The sequence below is a fragment of the Puntigrus tetrazona genome, chromosome 5, assembly GCF_018831695.1.
Source record: "Puntigrus tetrazona isolate hp1 chromosome 5, ASM1883169v1, whole genome shotgun sequence".
In the NCBI taxonomy this organism is placed as follows: Eukaryota; Metazoa; Chordata; class Actinopteri; order Cypriniformes; family Cyprinidae; genus Puntigrus; species Puntigrus tetrazona.
Genome location: NC_056703.1, coordinates 32,465,370 through 32,487,756, shown reverse-complemented (window position 1 = coordinate 32,487,756; position 22,387 = coordinate 32,465,370). Strand labels below are relative to the sequence as shown.

General features: G+C 36.4%; 1 protein-coding gene across 1 annotated transcript; it reads right to left on the bottom strand.

The window, feature by feature from the left end:
• Positions 1-1,135: 1,135 nt before the first annotated feature.
• Positions 1,136-22,387, bottom strand: stpg2 (sperm-tail PG-rich repeat containing 2). Its single transcript, XM_043238399.1, has 14 exons — positions 22,059-22,387; positions 21,574-21,683; positions 21,332-21,481; positions 20,396-20,560; positions 18,867-18,982; positions 18,034-18,145; positions 17,385-17,486; positions 16,989-17,148; positions 15,122-15,285; positions 12,227-12,319; positions 10,273-10,441; positions 9,846-9,961; positions 8,414-8,547; positions 1,136-7,402 (listed from the first exon to the last, which is right to left on the bottom strand). Exons 1-13 carry the CDS (start codon positions 22,162-22,164, stop codon positions 8,428-8,430), a joined length of 1,683 nt encoding a protein of 560 aa, XP_043094334.1. The 5' UTR covers positions 22,165-22,387; the 3' UTR covers positions 1,136-7,402; positions 8,414-8,427.

Genomic DNA, 22,387 nt, shown 5'->3' with positions numbered 1-22,387 from the left:
GTGATGATTCACGCTGAGCACCGCTGCGCCCGACAGATTGTGTCACTTCCTCTCTCAGCAGGAAGTGGAAGTGGGTGAGTGAACAGTAATAAGGTGGTAAGGGAGCAGATCAGGGAGGTTTAATCAGGCACGCCGGAGCAGGTTTCAGACAGCTCATCCATCTGTCCACCATACAAACTTTCACCTTCACTGAGCCTGTGTTTATCTGGATGATGCAGGACGGGTTCCCCGATCAACATCTTTATCTAAATACACTCGACTCGATAAATCCTGGAAACAAAGTACAAAACAAGCTCAACTGAGCAAGAAGCAGTCGCACGTTTTAAAGAAATCTGTTGAGGCGTTTAGTAAATTCTGTAACATAATTAAAAAGTCTCATTACACGTATTACCTTCGGTTTCTTCTGTTTGCGAAGGATTTTGATCCTGGAACTCATCCTAATCTTGTTGTGCAATGCTTTTCAGCTGTTTTCATTATAACAAGCTGATGCTTTTTGACAGTCTACGTCTGAAACACGAAAACATGCGTCTGTATTATCCTGGAGAAAATCAAAACACAAATTAACACCGACATCACGTTCTAGAGAGAGACAGATGGAAAGATGAACAAACAGACTCTCAAAACTCTCACATAGTTATACATGAAATCAGAATATATATATATATATATATATATATATTTTTTTTTCTATTTTGTTTTGTTTTTCTGGATTCTATTTTAAAGGTTAAATTAAAAATATTAATAAAGCATGTCTAAGTGAATTTATTCATTATTTGTTTGTTAAACAACAGTATATTAAAAGTTCAATAAAAATTATATTCTATATAATTTTTTATTTTACATTATATATTGATTTAAATTTTTTTCTGGATTTTAATGCTTTAAAATAATAATAAAATTAACTTCATTTAAAATAAATAATAATCTAATAAAAATCTATTATCAAAATGGTGGTAATCAAATGAATGCATGTAATGTTTAACATGTAATCAAGTGAAAAAAAAAATTCCTTTAATTTTTTGGCAAACAATTAGTTGCACAACAGAGATTTGCAGTTAAAAGAAAAGATGATGTACTTTTTTTGTTTTTATATATTTTTTATTATTACCATTACATTGAAAAGCGCATTATTTTTCTGTTATAACTTCTTCACAACAACCCACCAAAATAAAAGTTTGGTTTAACTCGAAGACCTTTAGTATACCTCTTTGCTCATTCACACACAGATTATTTAGCATAGATAGTATATCTCTGCTTTATTACTCACAAACACTAGTTCATATTGCATTTTGATTGAATTGTTCATCCAAATATGTGTGACATTCCAGGATATACTATTAATACCATTTTTATGACTGGAGTGCGTGAGTGACAGAGCAGACGGGAGCGATGCACCCATGTTTCGTGATACTGGTGACATAAGCAGGTTGAGTGTGAGTCAGTTTTCACGCGGTGTCGGCGCTGTTCTCCAGAGTTGTCGGACCACAGGCCAGGAGGGACGAGCCAGCTGGCTGACACATGGACCTTGGCCCTGTGCTGTGTGTTAGAGGGGAAGATCTGGCAACGTGTCCTGTGTCGGGGTCATTATCACTGCTCACGCTTGGACAACTCTCTGTCACACACGCACACCGTCATCTGTCTTAAACAGGGTATGTTCACAGGTTTGTACGTCACAAATTTGGTTTGTCTAACATAGTATTCATGCCGTTTTTTCGCAATTGCAATGCAAAAATATGAAGTGGCAAGACTATTTTTTTTTATTATGTAACGCAAGGGTGACATTTCATCAATGGAAATACAACATGCACTTTATAATAGTAATGCAAGGGTCGTGCATTTCACAAAATCCACATTTTTTTATGTGATCAAACAACCCCTTTCCGTGTAAAAAAAAACATATCTCATCTACAGCGCGTTCAGCTCATTCTAGGATTGAAATGCAGTTTGTTGATGCACAAAGTTACTTTTAGGTATAGAATTTTACAAAACGAAATGCTTCACATTTCTATTAACATCACGCAACTTTGTTTTGTCTTGAAATATTCGTATAACGTACATCTGGCACCCATTTAAAACATGCATGGCTTATATCTATCAAAATGCGCTGTATACTCTGTATGGTATCCCAAAATGCAACGCACCCAACTCAGACTTCACGAGTGCGAAAAAAGTAATACTACTTGCTTACATGTCATTACAACACCATCCTTACTCGTTACATGATTTGACAGAGGTTATAGGATAAAGAGAGCTGCAGGAATAAGCCCTAAACCCCAGAAACGAGTTTGCATTGTCCTGAAGTCAATGGGCTTTTTAAATAGGATTTTGGTTAAATTCCTGAAATAAGATCCGCGTTTACCAAAAGCTCAATATATTTTGCATTTTATTTTATGACTTTAAATACACCAGTAATACCCCCTTGTGATTTTTAAGTTTTTATGTCTTGAAGAATGCTACCAAGCGTCTAAAAGCGACTGACTGAGCTTGTCAGAGACATTAAACTCATGAATCTACAACTTCATATGGGCTTTAGCTTTGCACTTTTGGCAATTGTTTTTATGCGTCAAAATTCATAATCTGTGTTTCTTATCTTGATGAACAAAACTTATTTTTATGGTCACAGAACTTCTTTTCTGCAGTAAAACAAAAGCAAAAGGAAGAACATTACGGGCTTTCTGTCAAGGGAACCAGGTTCTGCATTGGCCTACAAAAAATGAATCGTCACTGCGGCACTTTGTTTTCATACAAAGTTCGAATATGAAAAATCGCTGTTTCTGCCACTGAATTAAAAAATCGAATAAATAAAAACCTGACCTTTTTTCATTGCAGTTCGCTGAGTGTGTATGAGTCACGAGAGCCCGATCTACAAAAAAAAAAAAAAACTATGTACATTGGCCCTGTATATATTTTGATATATATTTAATACATAAATTTTCACTTAAAGAAAAACACAAAAAAAACGTAATTAGTGTGATTTTTGGATTCCACAGCAAAAAATTTTATTTCTAACTAAATAGTCCCAAAGGCTTTTTTTTTTCTTTCTAGTAAGACTATCCAATCTCATGAACGTGCACATAAATAAGTACAGCAAATAAAAACTGAAACTTGTGGTGTAGATGCACAAAACTGGACTTTGGCGTATTGTACACTTTAAACGAACTCCTTTCACACAACGCTTCAGATTTCACATGCAATGTGTGTGTGTGTGTGTTTTATACCATTTCTTGTTGCATACTGCATTCTGTTTCAGGCTGCCGTTTTAATAAAAGCAGTCAGTACGCAGTTAACAGCATTCTAGAATTCCCTTCCGCACACAACCAGTGTCTCATTGCATGTGTTTTGTTCTTTCCTTCAAAGACACCAAACAGAACAGCAAACATTAAGTGCATTATTTAGAAACTGCGAGGCGAGCATGGGAAAAAAAAAAATGCGAAAAGAGCTTGAGCAGAAATGAGTGTGACATTCGCAGTACTTTGAGCTTTCTTCTCCGTATGAACTCCGTCGTTCCGCAGCCTATTTCCATATAAAGCAGCCTCCTGCCTGGAGAAAGAGGGAGAGAGAGGGGAAAAAACATCTCCCTCTGAGACACAGACAGAGAAAGAGAGAGCAATACTGCAGCCCGACTCCGATAACAACATTCAACTCAATTAAACTTCAGATCGGGGCCGTTCTCTCCCAGAAACGATGAGCGAGGAGATAAAAGTCTAATCACAGGACCGCTGACCCTACAGGTCTCTCTCTCTCTGTCTGCTATACCTGCTCTCTGTGATGATAGCGGAGGCTGTATTTAAGCATGCTTACTGGAGTCTCATGATTATACGTGCGTGAGGATCATTATACCCCCTGCTGGAGTAGGAGGGAGTGTGAGGGGCTGATAACACGGGCCCCGGCCCATGCACACCCCACGGCCCTCCCTCCGCTCACCATTTGACATGTGCTCGCTTATGACTGTCTGAGTGCGTGCGTTTAATGCTGCTCGCTTGCTACCACTGCTCACTGAGGAAAAGCCAAAACTTAAAGGGACGGTACACCTAGAAATGTAAATTCTGTCATTTGCCCTCCCTCGCGTCGTTCTGAGTTTCTGACACAAAAGCTGTAGAAGGCTGGTAGCCAAACAGTTGACGGTAGCCGATGGCTCTATGAAAGTCAGTGGTTGGCTTTACCTGAAGAAAATCGCGCACGTTCGCAACAACTGGAGGATGTTTAGGTTTTAGGGTTACCTATACCTTAAAGCCGCAGTAACGGGTTTCTTTTGGTTAAAATGATATAAAATCGATATTTGAGGAAGTAGATAACCAGCCAGTGTTCGAAACTGAAATCTGAGCATGGCACTGTAATCATGAAGAAGCCGCCCCGGCAAGTATAGGATCCTGCGGGTAGCCTATTCTCATAGAAGTTGAAATTATTAATTGTCAAAAAACATTTTGATGGCTAATCCAGAATGGATTATGTTAGGTATTAATATTCTGGGAGATCTAAAAACTGATGCTTTTGAACACTGAACATCACACATATCCTGCATCACATCTATGAGCGTTCATTGATGGTAGGTTTACTCGGTAGTTCGTGTTATACGCCGTTGTATTTAGTTTATGGAAAGCTCAGGTTCGAATCCCGCGTGACTACGATTCGACAAAATGGATCCAATCTGAGTAAAAGGAAATTGAAATGACACGGTTGCATCAGGAAATGCCTTTTGATGTTGGTTTTGCATTTGTTAACACTTAAGGTTATCTCCGACCCTAATTAAACACACCTGAAGCAGCTAATCAATCTCTTACTAGGCATGTTAGAAACTTTTGTTAGAAACTTCTCCTGCTCCCAAGATATTTCTCCTAAGACTACACAACTCAAACATTCTAATTTTAAAATCATTTTTTCAGTTCCGAAGGATCTGAGCTTTCATTCACGCTCATTTCATCACACTATTACAAGAGTTTCTCTTGTTGTATTATAAATGAAAACTAAACTAAAATATCAATATGAGATGAAAAATCTAAACTTAAAAAATGCGTGTTGCCCTGGCAAAACTGAAGTGAAAGCCACATTCCAAAATTACTGAAACAAATGAGAACAAAAAATAAAAAATAAAATAAAAAGCACATTTAAAAAGCCTTTTTTATCTCGCTGCATCTGTTAGCAGAGTTTCCTATAAAACAGCAACACTTCACAGCAATTGTTGCAAAGTGTGTATATGATGCGAAAATAATTCTATATATTATTTTATGTAAACCATCAAGAACATAATTCACGTTTTTAGAATGATTATGAAAGAACAGCATGTGAGCCATCAGATGTTCCTCAGGGTGTGTTTGTGAGAGCGACTGAAGTTCTTCAACATTAAGACAATAATGGAGAAGCAGAAGTTGTGGTTGGAGAGTCGTGGGCACATGGCCAACCAGACCTCAGCAGGAGAAACAGCTTGGCTTAATGACTAATTAAGACATCTTAACGACAATTAACTCCCCAATTAACACATCTCGCAATATGGTGTTTACTTTTAAAAGTCTTCAGCTCTATTTCTATAAGTCCACCGAGAACAAACTATCACACGTTCTCCCACTCATAATCATTAACATATGCTTACAGAGAGCTCGAATTGAGTTCAACGCAGTAAAAAGTCCTGTTGCTCGTTGAACAAAAGCGTTTTTTTTTTAGCTGCCATGGTGAACTGTTAAGAGTCCAGTGTTTACTTAAAGACAGATAGATAAGATGGGGTCACAATAGTGGGTGTTTCACATCAGAGCACCAGTGAATTATATGCTATTATAAATAGATGCCAAACATAAACCCTACAGTAATTACGTTTGAACTCTCAAATATTCAGGATATTGTCATTATTTTGTCTTTTGCGTTAATAAATGAGGGTATTTCTAGTATTTCCTCTTTGATTGCTCTTCTTTAAACTCAGCAAGTATTAGATTCATGCAAAGGGACCGCATTTGGTTTTCAGCCACTGAAAAAATAGGTCAAATTCAACTATTTGGATACAGATCCACATTGAGAAACCAGCATCTCTGAGACCGAACCATGCTGGAAAAATTGGAGACACCAAATTAAACGTTTGTCAAGAACTAGAATCGATATTAAACTATATATCTTCAACGTTTCTCGATACACAGGCACGCAAACCAGACCGATCTCTGGGTAAAAGTAAAATAATAATGCCATCTTTCTGAAAGTCATTTTCTCCTTTCTGTAATTTGATCCAAAATCTCAGCTGAAAATCCCTTCTACGAAACTAGTGGATCAGTAAATATTCATTTAATAATTTTTAGCTTTTTTCTTAATTTATGTATTCTATCATAAGAGAGAGAGAGAGAGAGAAAAAAATGATAAAATCAAGATTTGGAAGATTGGACAAAAAGACAAAGGAATGAGACTTTCATTTAACTTTTTCGGAAGCATTGCTACTTAAATAAAACCAATTGATTAAAAGATGTTAATTACGTATATGGTGGATGGACACTAAAGAGTCATTTTGCTGCAATTTGTTCACTTATTGTTGAAGATTGGCATATAATCATGAGTAGAGTAGTGTCGTTTTTTAACCAGTAATTCCATCGCTAACCGCAATTATTAAAAAAGTAAGTTAAAATAATGCATAACGATGACTTTAATGAAGGCATATCGACCTTGCAGCAGGTCTCCCTTTAATGGTTTATAAGTTATCATTAAAAATCAATTCCCTTATGGAGAAAACGAATGGGATGTTAACTTCCAGAACAAGCCTGTCGCACCGTACTGATTAACGGTATCCGACGGCTAAGGTGACGCTAACCTAAAAGTTTTCTGAAGAAAGATTATTTTGTTATTTAGAGTAACGCGCACCGATGAATTGTTCGCCGGGATCGCGCATTAAGAAAGCAAATGGGTCCAATTTTGATTCCGCATCGACTTTAACATTCGTAAACTCAGCGAGACAAACACGGGGCGCAGGGCGAGAGCCGCCACAGTGATTTATCTGATTCAATTAGCCTGCGAATGTAAAACAAGTCAGTTCAATAAAGAGCTAAAACCTCTCTTTCTTTCGTGCGTTCGTCTCTCGCCCTTCCTCCTTCGACCTCCCTCTCTCTGCTGAATAATGAGAGTGTGTAAATGCTTAATTAGATTAAAAGGGTGTGTATAACGATATCAAGATGTTGTGTGTGTGCATGTCGAGGTCTCTCTACATTAGCGCTGTGTTATTGTGGGCAGGGCTGAGAATTTATGACGCACAAAAACCCTGAAACATCAAACCCATTAAAGAATCCTGATTTATTCTCCGTGAGCACTGGGGAAATATATCACCCATAAAGAGGTTTGTGTGTGTGTGTGTGTGTGTGTGTGTGAGACAGGAACTCCTGGGAAGCATGTGTTTAATAGGAGAGGCTTAGCCGAGGTCTTTTTAGAAGTGTGTGACCTGAAAAACAAATTAGAATACAGAAGGAAACCGTAAGACATGAAAATATCACAACTGCACGCAAGAAAGACTGATCCAAATATTTTAAAACCTGCTTTTAAAAAAAGGCATAAATTTCACTTTCATTTTTTCACATCATTTTCTGTATTTTTATGTTCTTCTTTGATTTGCATTACTGATATTTTGATTTTATTTTACCACTGTTGCGTTACTGTATTTTTAAAACCGAAAGACAGAACTAGATCCACTGAGATTATTTATATAATACAGTCTTCGTTTTAATAATTAAGAGATTTCTAAATTACTAATGTTACTTCGTTAATTTTTTATTTTTGTTCAGTTCATAGATTGGTTCTTTCAAAGTTCACTCTGCACTGTTATTTCATGTTAATTATGTTATTTGTGCGTTGTGCTATTTTACTAACTTTATTGCTTATTGTTGTACGCATTAATAGTAAATAAATATAACATACGTGAGATCTAATTACTTTTATTAGTTCTATTTAGTTGGCCCAAGAACCTGATATCTATTTTTATAAGTCTGTAATTAAATTAATAAAATTTAGTATCACTAAGCTACACACACACACACACACATATATATACACATACAAATGTTTTTGCCACAAAAAGTGCATTTGCATAGAAATAAACTGAAATCAAAAGCATGAATCTGAAAGCCAGATCTCCTGTTATCCGTCACGCAGCGAGCAGACTCGCATGCCATTAATGAAACATCTAATTAGCATATGTAAATCAAAAAACATGATACATGTTTTATTTGACCATCTTTGGTTTTAGGAGATCAATCGGCCATTCACAGGGAATATAATATCAGAGCTCATACTGCTCCTGCGGTGAGTCTGTGTGAAACAGAACTGTTAGTCTCAATAAAACAGACAGGAGAGCGGGAGAGAGTCGACTTTTCTCTTTTCTGAGTTGAACGGGCCGCTGAAGTACACCTCGATCACTCAAACTAACCTAAACTTAAACTTAATCAGCCTCGCTGACCTTTGACCTTTGAGTTAGGCACTGCTGTGAGCGGAGGGTTTCCTCGAAGGCCGGCGTGAAGATGAAGATCTCATGCTGGACACCAAAGGATCAGGAAGCGTCACGTTGAAGGTGCCTTTCTGAACCGGGCTCAACTAAAACACGCACGCAGCAAGAGTGTGACATATAATGTAAAGGAAGTGTGTTTAATACACATGTTTGATTTGATTTCATACAGTAAAGCGTTCTGCAAGTGTTATTTATTTATTAATAAGTAAATTATCAGTACTAATATTACATAAAGTTTTTATTTTATTTTAAATAAATACTTAAAAATATATATGTATTTGCATTTTATAATTTTTTTTTTTTATGTATTTGTTTAAATGTGACCTGCGCTGGCAAAATGAGTCTGAATGCACGGGGACTGATATTGAGCTACAGGCAAAAAAAAGTGAAACGTTAATTAAGCCATGTTCTAGCGACCCCAGTGCTCTAAAGAGTAATTAAACATTTAAGATAATCTTTATTTGTGCTTTTTCTGGGAAGAGTAGGCTTTTCTCTTCTCGCGTGACTGATGCTGCTTCTCACCGCAAGCTATAGGTCTATTGTCGCAAAGCGCAGCATTCCAGCTTGGTGAATATTCATATCGAACCCAAAACCGGGGAAATATATTTTACAAACCCGTGAAAACAAAATGATAGCGCTGGCTGACGTTTGTCTCGTTTATAAAATACGTTATTACTTAATATGTCTTGGTGAGATTCACACAGTCATAATCTGTTATGTCTCTTATGAACGTTTAGTTAATGGTTATATTTGATCCATGCATTACAGTGGGTCTAAATATAGATCTGTCTCAACGTTAATCACATTAATAGAAAAGACACTCACTGCTCTTGATTAAACTACTGTTTATTTGCATCTTTAATTTTAATTAATAAAAAAATAGCTATATTGAGACTAATAATAGATTAATTGTTATTACGAAAAAGATATGCAACTTGTTCCTTGGTGATTTTGCTTTGCAATTTTTCTCAAACTGACTCACAAAATGACTTATTTTGCCAGCACTGGTCACAAATTGTTAATTACACATGTAAATAAATCAAATTAAAATGTTAAAAAATGTATACACATATTCACACACACAGATATTTTTAGAACTTATATATATTTAAATACAATATGTATATAATTAAATAAATATGTTATTACTATTATTATTATTTTACTAATAATATTAAGTTTAATAATTACTAATAAAATAAATGACATACATATTTTTCTTAATATTCATATATATTCATATATATATATATATATATATATATATATATATATATATATATATATATATATATATATATATATATATATATATATAATTTGGAGGCTTTGGATGTATCTAATCTTTATGTATAGATGTTACGTAAATATATGCAATACATACCTCATATGATCCGGGTCCAGGGGTCTTGTCTTTCGGACTTTTGAAGCGATCTTCTTTTGAGACAATCAGCGCAAGTTTTGAGCCTGATTTAACATCTGGACTATAATGAGCTGGACCTGAAAACCACAAATAAACAACAGCTAGTTTAGCTGGAACACATAACTCATGTCTAAAAACGTCGCTTCATTGAGAAAACTCCACATTTTGTCATCAAGGCAAGAGCAGAAGATCCCAGGCCTAGAACGGCAGATCGGACATCTTTTAAAAGAAAGCGAAAACACAACTTTCACATTTCTGCTTTTAATCACTGGCTGTTTAGTCCCATGGACTTTCAGTGTAATATTACTGCTTTGTTTGTTGAAGCAGGCCACATATGCCATGAAGATGAAGTTAGCGTAGCTTCCTTTAATAACCGTCACTGGGTCACCTGGGCTTTCAGGGTCGTAGTGGAGGAAGCCGGCGTCTCTGGGGGCGGCAGACAGGAAGCAGCTCTGTCGTTTGCGGGCTTTCTCGTTCCGTGGCTCGTTGTAGTGATGGAGACCGTGCATCTTCTCAAATGATTCGCTCACGTTATATGAGCCTGGCGGAGGTGTATCCTGCCAAGAGAAATCTAATATCTAACCACAGCATCATAAACATCATCTGCACAATGTATTTACAGCAAGTATATATATGAGCCAGGAGGCTGTGTGTGTGTGTGTGTGTGTGTGTGTGTGTGTGTGTGTGTGTGTGTGTGTGTGTGTGTGCTGTAAGTGCATTAGTGTGAACATGATTTTTGCTTGTTCCTTCAAAACCAATGACGAGTCAAATTGCTACAGATGCTGTACATAGAAATTAAATGGTACAGAACTGGAAATATTCTAGTTATTTAGATCTGTGTGTGTGTGTGTGTGTGACTACAGCACATTTGTATAATTGCATTCAGATCATTTTGGCACGGTTGTAATCACGTCAGCAAACGAATGTCAACAAACCTCAAAATTCAAAATATAGATGTCAGTCAAGAGTGGCAGGTCTAATGGATAAATATGCAAAGACGGATTTGTGAATTAAGCCAGAGTCAAATAACACAAACACACACACACACACACACACACACACGCACACACACACACAGAGTAGCATTTCTCGTTTATAGAGCTGTGTAAATAGACATCTGTAAGCTGGGCAGACAGACAAAGAAGCTAAGCAAACCTGGAAGGAACAAGACTATTTTTAAAACCATTAAGATGGTTTGGTGTTATGAAATGATTGTCATAACAATTAAACAAAAATCCCAAATGCGTGATGCAAAAAACACAATGTAAATTCTACAATATTTATATTTTATAGCAAATTGAAATAAAAAAATTACTGTATTTTTAAAAAAAATAATAACAATTATTATTATTATTATTGCATGGATAGCACCTTTTATACAAAAAACAAAAGTCACAACAAAGTATGAAATTAGCATATTATATGTGTTTTTATTTGTCTATCACAATAATAATAGTAATAATGCTAACAATAATGTTTTAATGAAACAATAATCAATAAACAAAAAATAAAAATATTGTTTAGCATAAATGTGTTAAACTGTCATGATAATAATGTTGGTGCACAACATCATAATGTCTCACTCGTACATAAAATGTCCTTTCTTCTGATTTTGTGGTGATGGTGTGTATGTGAGGGAGCAGACACGTGACTAATAATAGCGAGGAGGAGACGTGAGACGAGGCGCTATGCTCATAATGAAATATTTGCCGCATCTGCATCAGAGCGTCTGAGTCAAACACTCTCTAGGTTACACACTCTCATATACGGACACTTCTGTGTCCTCATATCTTGCGTTGTATAATTACTGATGTTAGATATGGACAGGATTTAATCGGAACTCTCCATGAAGCCAAACTATCAGGGCTATCCCATTGAATTCATGTTTACTCAAACACACACACACACACACACACACACACACAGTAAAATCTGAACTTTTAGGACAGGCTGTGTTTGACTTATTGAGTCTTGCTAGAACATGTAGTTGCAATGAAGTTTTATTTAAAGTATCAACTTCTTCCTTAGATGTTTTTGCTAATAATGAACCCATAATTGACGTGCAATCAGAATATAGAGCTAAAAATAGACGTGGAGCCGTTTAGATCATTTGTTCTGAGAAGAATTGAATCAGAAATGTTTGAGTTCATGTTAACATATCTTGGTTTTTATTGCAGATTTAGTATCTTGGCAACTCTAAATATCAAAAGTATCTCAAAAGCATCAATTTGCTCTACATTTACGTCTAGGAGAAACTATTGAGCTATTAAAGAGATCCCACTTGTGAGGTTCCTTCCCTGTGAGAGTGTAAAGATGAATTGGGAGTGTTGTGTGTGTCTTACTTTGGCAAACAGTGAACCCACAAGTCTGTCAGTGGCAGATTTAAAAGCAGCTGTACTCTGTTTCTTATATAACGCTTCAGTTGTTTTCTCCACCTGCGGCAAACACGGAAGAAAGAAAGAAAATATACAAGATTACAACAAGCTATTACTGCAAGCTTCTTGAGAATACTTGGTTGTGATTGGTCGATCACAGCATCCCGCAGTCACATATTTACGTATAATGACCGATTCGTGTTACTAAGATTCATATAGCACTTACATTTGGATCTGTTCTTCTCGTAGTCGGGATACAGCACACATAAAGGCATGGCATACACGCTATTTATAATGCATGCATGACAGCTGCCGATCACTGTCTACGTCCCGCGTTTTAAAAAAAGCATCGCGGAAATTCTCCAAAACATCTCTTCACCAGAGGAAAATGAATTAAATGGGTTTGTAACAACATCTAAGATGACAGAGCTTTCGGGTCAAATATTTCTTTTTATTATGGCCTGGTGCAGTTTTAGCAGTCTGTGTGGTCTCTGTCGACAGAAAAAAAACTCTCCTCTGGTTCAGCTTATAATGGAAAATCATAATCTCCACTATCATGACGAGATAAGATGCAGCAGGTCCTCATCTCAGACTCAGGTTGAGTTCAGAATGAAATACTAGCTTTCTGCAATATATATATATATATATATATATATATATATATATATATATATATATATATATATATATATATATACACACATGCAGTTAAGAAACCTTCAATGAAATTATATTGCCTGTCCACATCATACACAATCAGTGTTGGGTATGTTACTCTAAAAAGTAATTAACCAGACATCTTTGAAACACAAATTATGATATTTTTGATGACTCCTTCATACACAGCAATGCAAGGCCTAGAAAGATTGTAATGACATCCTTAAAGTAGTCCATTAAATTGAAATACTAGCTACTAATTCCATCTTCAACAGTTTACTGTAATAATTACTCAAAAAAAAAGTATTACATTACTTATTACTACTACTCCATATGCATTAAACTACTTTGTTAAATCTGCTTTTAATTCTTTTAAATAAATAATATAAAATTGCATATATTATTCTTGAACTGACTGGAGTGTTTAAAAGGAGGCCACATTAAAATCATGCATTTTTACATTAGATGTTAAATGCTGGTGTTGTATCTGCCATTTTTTCACACAGAATTATTCTATGCAGTATATTGTGATTGCATAAAAAATGACTCCCTTGCTTTACTTTGGGAAAACAGAATTACATGTATTGCAGTAATTAATTAATAGTTATGCATTACACCCAGTGCACTTTCAAGAAGGAAGTTTGTGGTTTCTATTACTTCCGGTTCATTTGTCACTCGTGCACTGGAAGGTCTCATCAAGTGCATTGCATTGTGGGATACAGCATCCCCCGCAGCGTGCCCTGTTTGAATTTTGGACATTTTGGCAAATGCAGTAGGTCATCTGCATGTGCACCTGATCAACAAAAGTTTGAGGTCAGCAAGAGGCTTTTTTCTGAAAGAAGCGACTTTGATTCAAGGATTCATTAAATTGATCAAAAGCGCGAGTAAAAAAGTCTGTGAGAATCTACAGGGCCAGCAGGATTCATTCACTTCTCTTATCTATGCAGGCAGAGACCGCGAACGAGGAACAAAAGCAGAGGAGAGTCCATAAAGACCTCCACTGGGGTCAGTTTGCTTCAGGAATCAGGCCAGCTGGACACTCACACTGGAAATGATGGACGTTTCCGAGAAAAACAGCCTATAAAGTCCCAATGTCCCGAGTTTACTGTGAAAAACTTCATAGGCAGCCAGGGATTCGCCAGCCACAACACACGTTGTTATCATCCTGAATCTGTTATTCTAACAAAAATCTACCACAGAGTTTGCCAAAAGACCACAGTTACTATAGTTACTGTTACTGCAGAAGAACCATCGCTAGATCTGAAGAAAATGTGGGGCTTACGCTTGCAAAACCTCATCCTTCGATGCTACAATGATGTGGTTGCTAGGGTTTTCTGGGCGATTGCTATGCAGTTGTTTTTGCTTTGGCTCCTCCTCCTAAAAATCGACACTCGCGCTGGTTGCCAAATTGAGAATGCAGAACATCAACGATTGCGATTTACAATGAAAGGCGAAGAGCCTTACACTTAAAATTAATTGATTGATTTAACCGCATTTTAATATTCTTTTGGCCACAGAGCTAGATAGATGCTGGGGTGTTTTAGGTTGGGTACAACCGAGTTCAATTGCTGGCGTCCATGGCTGTAATATGGCTGCTTTTTCTACCAACTGGCAACCCGGGGAGTCAAAATCCTATTGCGTAAACCAGTTACACCAAAAGAAAACTCTAACCGATTAAAGCATTGCTTTTGTTTTGTTTTTTTTTTCAAAGCATATTTCCTAATTATTTGAAAACATACTGTTTTTATGCTTTGGTCCAAAAAAAAAAAAAAAAAAAAAAGTATATATACGGCACCATCAATTCTGACCGCTTGGAAAAATAAAAGCACAAATCTCCTTAACAAGCCAACAAGCAATTCAAGTCTGCATTCACGTCTGCCACATGAATGATTGATAGTTAATTTAAAAACCTCACCCTGAGCACCAGCAACAGCAATTAATACTGACATTTGCCATTAAGTGCAGCAACTGCGGTATTTTGGCTAAACCTGTGGTAAGTTCTGAATGGATAGGCTCTAGATTGTAGACTGACATTTAGTGAACGCTGAGAAATATTCAGTTCAAGAGGATTTATGGAAGATTTATTCGATTCATTGGATGAAACTCTCAGAAAAGTCTGAATAAGCTCCCAAGGGCGCTGACAGATTAGCGCACAATAGACAATAGACAATGAGTGCACACTTTCTGGGTTGAAGAAGTGCTCACCTTGTACTGAGTCGGCCCCGGGCGGCTCATTTCCTCTTTGCTGGGGAGGAAAAGCCGGCGTGGTGAAATAGAGCCAAAGGCACCCTTCCTCGTGCTCTCCAGACAGGCTTTCTTCAAGCTCTCATAAGCCAGGCCATACTCAAACACATTATAAGCTCCGGGACCTAGCATGCACGAGATAGATGATTAATTACTAGCGGAGCTGCACTAACTAGGGCGGTTTGATATTGATGGCTGTGAAAAAGTTTGAAGTTGGTAAGATTTTTTGTTTTGTATGGAAGTCTGTTCTGCTCACAAAGTTGCATTTATTTGATACAACCACAATAAGCCTCCTAGTTTTCATCGAAAATAACCTTAAATTGCGTTCTGAAGAAGATCGAAGCTCTTACGGGTTTGGAACGACATGAGGGTAAATTTTTATTTAAAATACTTATTTCTGTAATACAAAGTTTAATTATTCATTCTGCAGAAATCGTTATGTTTATTTACTGCTCAAAAAAAATAATTCTGATTATTATCAGTGTTGCAAAACGTACTTTTTTGGACTTCTCTGGTGAATATAAAATTTAATTTGTATTTATTTGAAAAATAAACATTTTGTTACTTTGTAAACATCTGTACTGTCGGGTTTAATCAATTTAACGTGTTTTTTTATGATTATAAAAATATTTTTGATATAAAAAATGGATTTTTAATTGCAGGTTACCGCTTCACAGTGTAGTTCATTCAGTTCTTTACGCTTTTACTACTTTAAAAGTAATTACTGATGAACAAAATTGAATTCAAACTGAATGAAAACACATCAAATTAAGTAGAAACTGGTTCACTGGAAGGCAACAAAAATGTTTTTATTAAATAACTAACCTAGTCTCATAAAAATATGTACCTCTGTGCTACACCATTTTCTCACTGCATGTTTCAACGCGGTTTCAATGAGAAAGGACCAATACGTGAACCTCAGCACACTTTTATTACGTTGATATATCGTGGCGATTCAAAATTTTAATATCTGGAGACTGTTCCTAAAAGTTAAGTCGTGTTGGAAATATGACCTGCACCGGATCCAACCCCAAACCTACCTGATAGTGTTAACAAATGCAAAAATGTAAAAATGCAACTGTGCCATTTCAACTTCCTTTTACACTGTTTTGAACTCTTTTGTCGAAACGTAGTTACACAGATTTGAGCTCCTCGCCTCTGAAGCTCATCTCTGTACTCCCTGAGCTCCCGAACAAACCTACCGTCTATGAAAACCCTTAGATATGAAGCTGGATATGTGTTATGCTAATGTTCAGAAGCTTCGTTTTTTTAATTATCCCTGCATATTAATATTGTTTTGAAGTCATAACATGATATTGTTCAAGTAATTGTAGGAAAATGACAATTAATCGAAACTCTGTGAATTAGTCTGAAAAGGAATAAACGGTGTCATAGTTTTACTGCCTCTAGTGTTCATTTCTTTTAGAAACGGCGGTGATATGTACTTACTGGTGCGTATTTCGTGTCTCTCTAAAAAGCGCACCCAGGTACGTTTATCCCATGAGACCGGGTAGGAAATAACATTTTAAGACCACTTTGTGCTAAAATAGTACATACAGCATGCTGAGCTAATTGTAATTTTGCATACTAGTCAGTATGCAATTTAATATGCCTCTTGAGCGTTTCTATTGGTCGCTTTGAAAGTAGCTCGAAATCCGATTGGCTGCTGTCGTAAAGCGTTTGCGTAGCAGTATGAAAGCTAACGACAACCTCACCTCCGTCCCTCGGGCAAGAACAGCCCAAATCCGACCTCTTAACTGCGCTCCACAGATAACAGACATTTTGCACCAGAACACTGATTCACATTCACACATAAAAACACTCAAACCTGGCGTAGCTTTTGAACTGTTTTCCGGCAGGAAGCGTACAGCTGTCAGGCCAAAAGGATTCTGCTTCACCCCTCGGCCTTTCTTCAGGATCTCCAGAGCGCAGCGAGGGTCATTGTACGCACCTACGGGGGGCGTCTCATTCTTCACCGGACTGAACCGCTACAGAAAAAACAACATTACTGAGATCAGATGAAAGGCATTCACGACACATTTTGCTCCTGTCATTGCATTTTACATACAGGCTATAGGAAGGCTATTTAAATAACGTGCATGGATGCGATCAGATACGTGTACAAAAACAAGCAAATAAGCTCTCATTTAATTTCACGTGACTTCAGGAGAGTTTATTTCAGAGTAAGCAGATATTATTAAAAATGATTAAAATTGTTGTTTGCCTGAGCTTGAGACAGGAAGGGTGGACTCATCGCAAGAGCGCGTGGGTTACCGGGCGTCTCAAACTGACTCTTTATGTAGTATTTCCCTGGTCCTGGAACACCCTAAAAATACACACACACACTTATGAAAACCAAAGTTATCTGTACCCAAACAGAAAAGCATCCATGCAGAAATGCATTTAGACTCGAGCTCAAGTCTCTTGTTGCAATAGTGCCCTCTACAGACAAGACAAACCACTACATGCAAGCTTGCAAAATAATACACTTTGAACTAGAACAGTGGAAGCTTTGCATTTGCGTTTTTGAGTATCACTTTTATGGCACATATAGTATGATATAGCAAGAAAATAGAAGAAAAATGCCTCAGAGTGCAGATTTGGTGGCCAGAAATTATGATGAAACTTATGATAAGTTTGTAATGTAAATCAAAGAGATATTAATAACAGATACTTACATAAAAAGCATAAAAATATCAGAAGGCATGTAGTAGTTTTGTGCACAAAAGGAAAAAATGTTTCCTATACGATACAGTAGGCTTTATGAATTTAAGTACTGGTATCAGGCTGTTTAAAAATTGTAATTGAACTGTTTGCTCTGATAGCTAGATATACGTAACACACGCTAAATATAAAGGATATGGGGTTTAAACCTTCTTCTCCTCCTGTAGAGGCACCAGCTCGTGATATCGAGGGATGACCAGCTCTGAGCGGCTTCTTTGCTCTCGCCTGAGATTCACATTCTCATAGTGGACACTGTGATCCCTGACACACACACACACACACACACACACACACACACAGGGATGCACAGAGTCATTTCAGTCCTGTTCCACTGTCATCAAGCCAACTGGACTTTTGATTCAATAAGGTCTGCAGTTAAACACAAGTTTAAGACATTTACATTTTTTTTTATGTGCAACATAACATTGATCAGAAACTGAATCGTTTGAGAAGCTTAATGTCTAAAGGTTGAAGTCATGTGACTGTGTTGTAGCTCCTTAATGGCCAACATTTAGCTTTTTACTTTCGCCAATTGCATTCAGGCTTTGAAATTCTTAAAAGTTGTGTACAGTTTATCATGATGAACAAAACATGTAAAAATCATAAACATTAGTTGGATTTCTGCAGTAATCTAAAAGCCAACAGAAAAATCCTATACTTTGTTGAGGGAACTGGGGTGAGGCTAATTTCTGGGTTTACCTACAAATCCAGTCTCTAGGTTTTCTCCAAATGCGTATCGTTTTAACCCAGTATCTAGGTAAATCGGATTAGTTTTTTAAAAGATGAAGGAAGTGAGTTTTGTGAACAGAATTCATCTGACGGTCAGAGAACAGACGCAGTTGGTCTGTAGCTGTGCTGTCTGTAAAATTTATTCTGAAGCATCTGCACACAGCAAACCAAGTCCAGATGCTTCAGAATAAATTTTGCAAGACAATGCAACTGCTGTGCTGCAGATAAGAAAATCTCCATCAATCAAACGCACTCTTGCAGATCATAATGTCCAGGTCCAGGTCCGTCTTCACCCGTTAACTGCTCTCTCCGCCCAGACGTCTTCCCGAAATGCATGCCTTTATACTTCTGAGAGGACGACAGATCCTCCTGCAAAATATATATTTTTAGTGCTTTTAAACGTTTAACTGCGATTAATCACATACATAATAAACGTTTTGTTTGCATAATATATATTGTATAGTTATTATGTATATATAAATACACACACATGCATGTAAGGAAAATTATGTTTAAATATTAAATATATTATACATAATATAAAAATATGTGTCAACTTAATGTAAATACTGCAAATATAAATATATTTATATTTCAAAAACATTTATTTTGAATCGTGATTAATCGTTGGACAGCACTTATCATTTCAGTCCCTTTACCTTGAATGTTTGTTCCCGAACCCAAACTCACTTATCAGCATTTTTATCGGATAATAATACAGACTAGCGTTTTAAAGGTAAACTATTATAGCGCATACTCTAAAACAATTACTGTATTGAAACTAAACTCTCAGTACATTAAAACAAAACTTCAGTGTGTCTGCTAAATTAAAAAGTTAAATAAAATGTTATTTGTATGAGGTAGACACTATAAAATTGCTCATGTAATTATAGCATATTTCATACCCTTACATATATTTTAATTCTAATATATATATATATATATATATATATATATATATATATATATATATATATATATATAATGTATATAACCTAAAGACAATGCTAATTTATTCTGACAGAATGGATTATTGAGTTAATATTGAGTTTTAGCCCTAACAGATGACTATTTGTCGTAATAAATCGTACATTGCTTTGACTTAATTTTCAATGTCAGTGCATTCATAACGAAACCTTGCTGAAAAGGGTTAATTAACCTTGAAGACCCTCACTGAGCTGCGTTTTTTTATGTACACTGTGGCTCACTAGGTTTTGGCCAATAAGCAGTCTTCAACCAAATGAAGTGCAGAAAAGTGCAAAAACAAATGCTTATAAAAAAAAACCTGTCGGAATGGATGGAATGTGTGTAATCAACAGGCAAAACCTGAGACGGGCGAGAGAAAGGAGACAGAGATGCACGGTGACGGATGGCCCTGCGCTTTGATAAAGAGTTCTTCAGCCTCTAGAGGAAGTTGGCAGCTCAATGGCAAATGAAAGATGATTTGATTAAAGCTGAGTCCAGCATCTGCTGCATTATTGTAAGTGAATATTGAAATATAACGTAAAGAATAATTACCCAGGGTTTTCGGTCCTGACAGTAAAATGGATGAGTGCTGCGCTTTGTGACTTTTTAAAATAATGCAGCAATCATTAGTAATGGAAATAGGCCCGGCACTAATGATGCAGAGCGGAGGGGCATTAGACGCTCTTCTGTTAATGGACACATCTGACCTCACACACACACACACACACACACACACACTCAAAGCACTCCATTAGACGTGTATCTTTTTCACTGAGTGCACATCCATTTACACACACTGCTGGTGATCTGTCTGACCGGTACGGGCCTGTAGAAGGCCGGGCCGAGGGTCTGGTCTCTGGTGGGGGGTTTGTGTCGGTGCAGGACGCCTTGAGCATCCTCTTCATATCCAAACGCCTGTCCAGGAGACGGGATGGACGGCGCATCGGGATTCAGCAGCGACCTCCCCGCTTTAGAGACGGCCTGCAGACATTGCAATGATACAGATCACGTCTGAGACCATTATCAGAGAGAGATTCATTACAGCTTTATTGTCAAAATGTCAAACAGGTTTTAGCACCTTTAGCACCCATGCAATTATATATATATATATATATACATATATATATATATATATATATATATATATATATATATATATATATATATAGTTATATATAAAAAAATAAATATATATATAGTTATATATAAAAATAAATATATAAAAATATATAAAAAATAAATATATAAAAATATATTATTTGTTACAAAATATATGAAATAATTTATTACAGGGTTTATGCAAAATATAATTTGTTACATTTTTGTAACAAAAATTATTTCTTACAAAATATAATTAATGCTAATTTCTTAGAAAATACGTTATATATAACAAAACATGTACTTGTAAAATTTTTGCATTTATATTTTTATACTATTAAAACAAATATAATTTATTGAAATCTGTTACAAAGTATAATTTGTTATATTGTAACATTTTTAACAGCACTTGGACAAATGGTTATATTTTTATTACTCAAAAAATAAAGTTAAATTATAGTCTACATGATAATGCAAACTTTTTTGTTACATATAGTAATTTGCTATATTTAAAAAATATATAATTTATTATAATGTGCTGCAGAATATAATTGTTATGTTGTTAAATGTTTAACAACTCTTACATGTATCTTCGTATCTCATCATAATAAAACTCGATGATATTCCATTTGATAACCCAAACTAATGTCTGACCTTCGGGCACTTCTCTGGACAGCTTGTTCTTTTGCTCTCAGGAGAAACGTCCTTCCTAACATCGTACGCTCCGGGGCCCGGCACATCTGACACCACGTCCTCAAAACGCTTGGAGCGATTCTGAAGACTCTTTCCTCCCAAAATATGATTCTGCAACATTCCAGTTATACATTTGCATTGATCGCTGATATTAATTCATTGCAAGGAGATATTATTTTTTTAAAAAAACAAAATTTTTGTACTTTGGTAATGTTACTGTTGTACTGTCCTGGTCCAGGAGCGAGAAGACCGCCGCCTGACCCCAGGAACCCAGACTCTCTACTGGACAGAGAGAGGAAAGGGGCATACGCATCTGGAGATATAATAATAAATACACACATGCATATTATTCTAAGTGATAATAACAATAAATTAATCAATCAGAATACACATTATCTTTAATATAGTGCATTGCAGCAGCCATCACGTGTGCCCAAACAAATAACAACCGGGTTGCGTGCACTTTTTTTAATTCTTTATTCTCTAGTTTTCAGAAAATGCATCTATATAACAGTTTATGTTTTATAGTAATCACTATATGGCCTTCAAAAACTCAGCCTGATGAAACATCAGGAAAAAAGTATCTTGAAGGCACCGCAAAGAATCACCGAAGTACGTCTTAAGTCTTTTCAGAGCTTCTTGTCAGGTTTAGTTTTTTAAAAAAGTTCCGGTCAAAAACGAAACTCACCCTTTTTACCGCTCAAAGAGCCGCTGATGTTATACGACCCTGGTCCGATTTCAGACGTGGTGCCGCTTAATGTCAAATGCGTGAACCTGGGAGCGCGATCATACATGCTGATTAATTATTAATTTATTTTTTACAGCGACGTGTGTGTAATTAAGTCGCGTGACATTGTGTGAGCGGGTCACCGGAGCGCGTCGCCGCGTTGCCTGGACGTCGGTCTTCATGAATATTAATTAGGTCCACGAACACGTTCGTGGACTTCCTGAAGCGCTTAACTTTACGCGATATTCACGAGTTCATTCGTTGCTTGGACACTGAAACGCGGTCTCAGG

Coding starts and splice junctions, on each gene's coding strand:
- stpg2 (XM_043238399.1), bottom strand. CDS start 22,164: ATGTATGATCGCGCTCCCAGGTTCACGCATTTGACATTAAGCGGCACC. Junction 9,962..10,272: donor CTACGACCCTGAAAGCCCAG/GTGACCCAGTGA, acceptor TGTGGTTTTCAG/GTCCAGCTCATTATAGTCCA. Junction 8,548..9,845: donor CTGGACCCGGATCATATGAG/GTATGTATTGCA, acceptor TGCGTGTTTTAG/TTGAGCCCGGTTCAGAAAGG.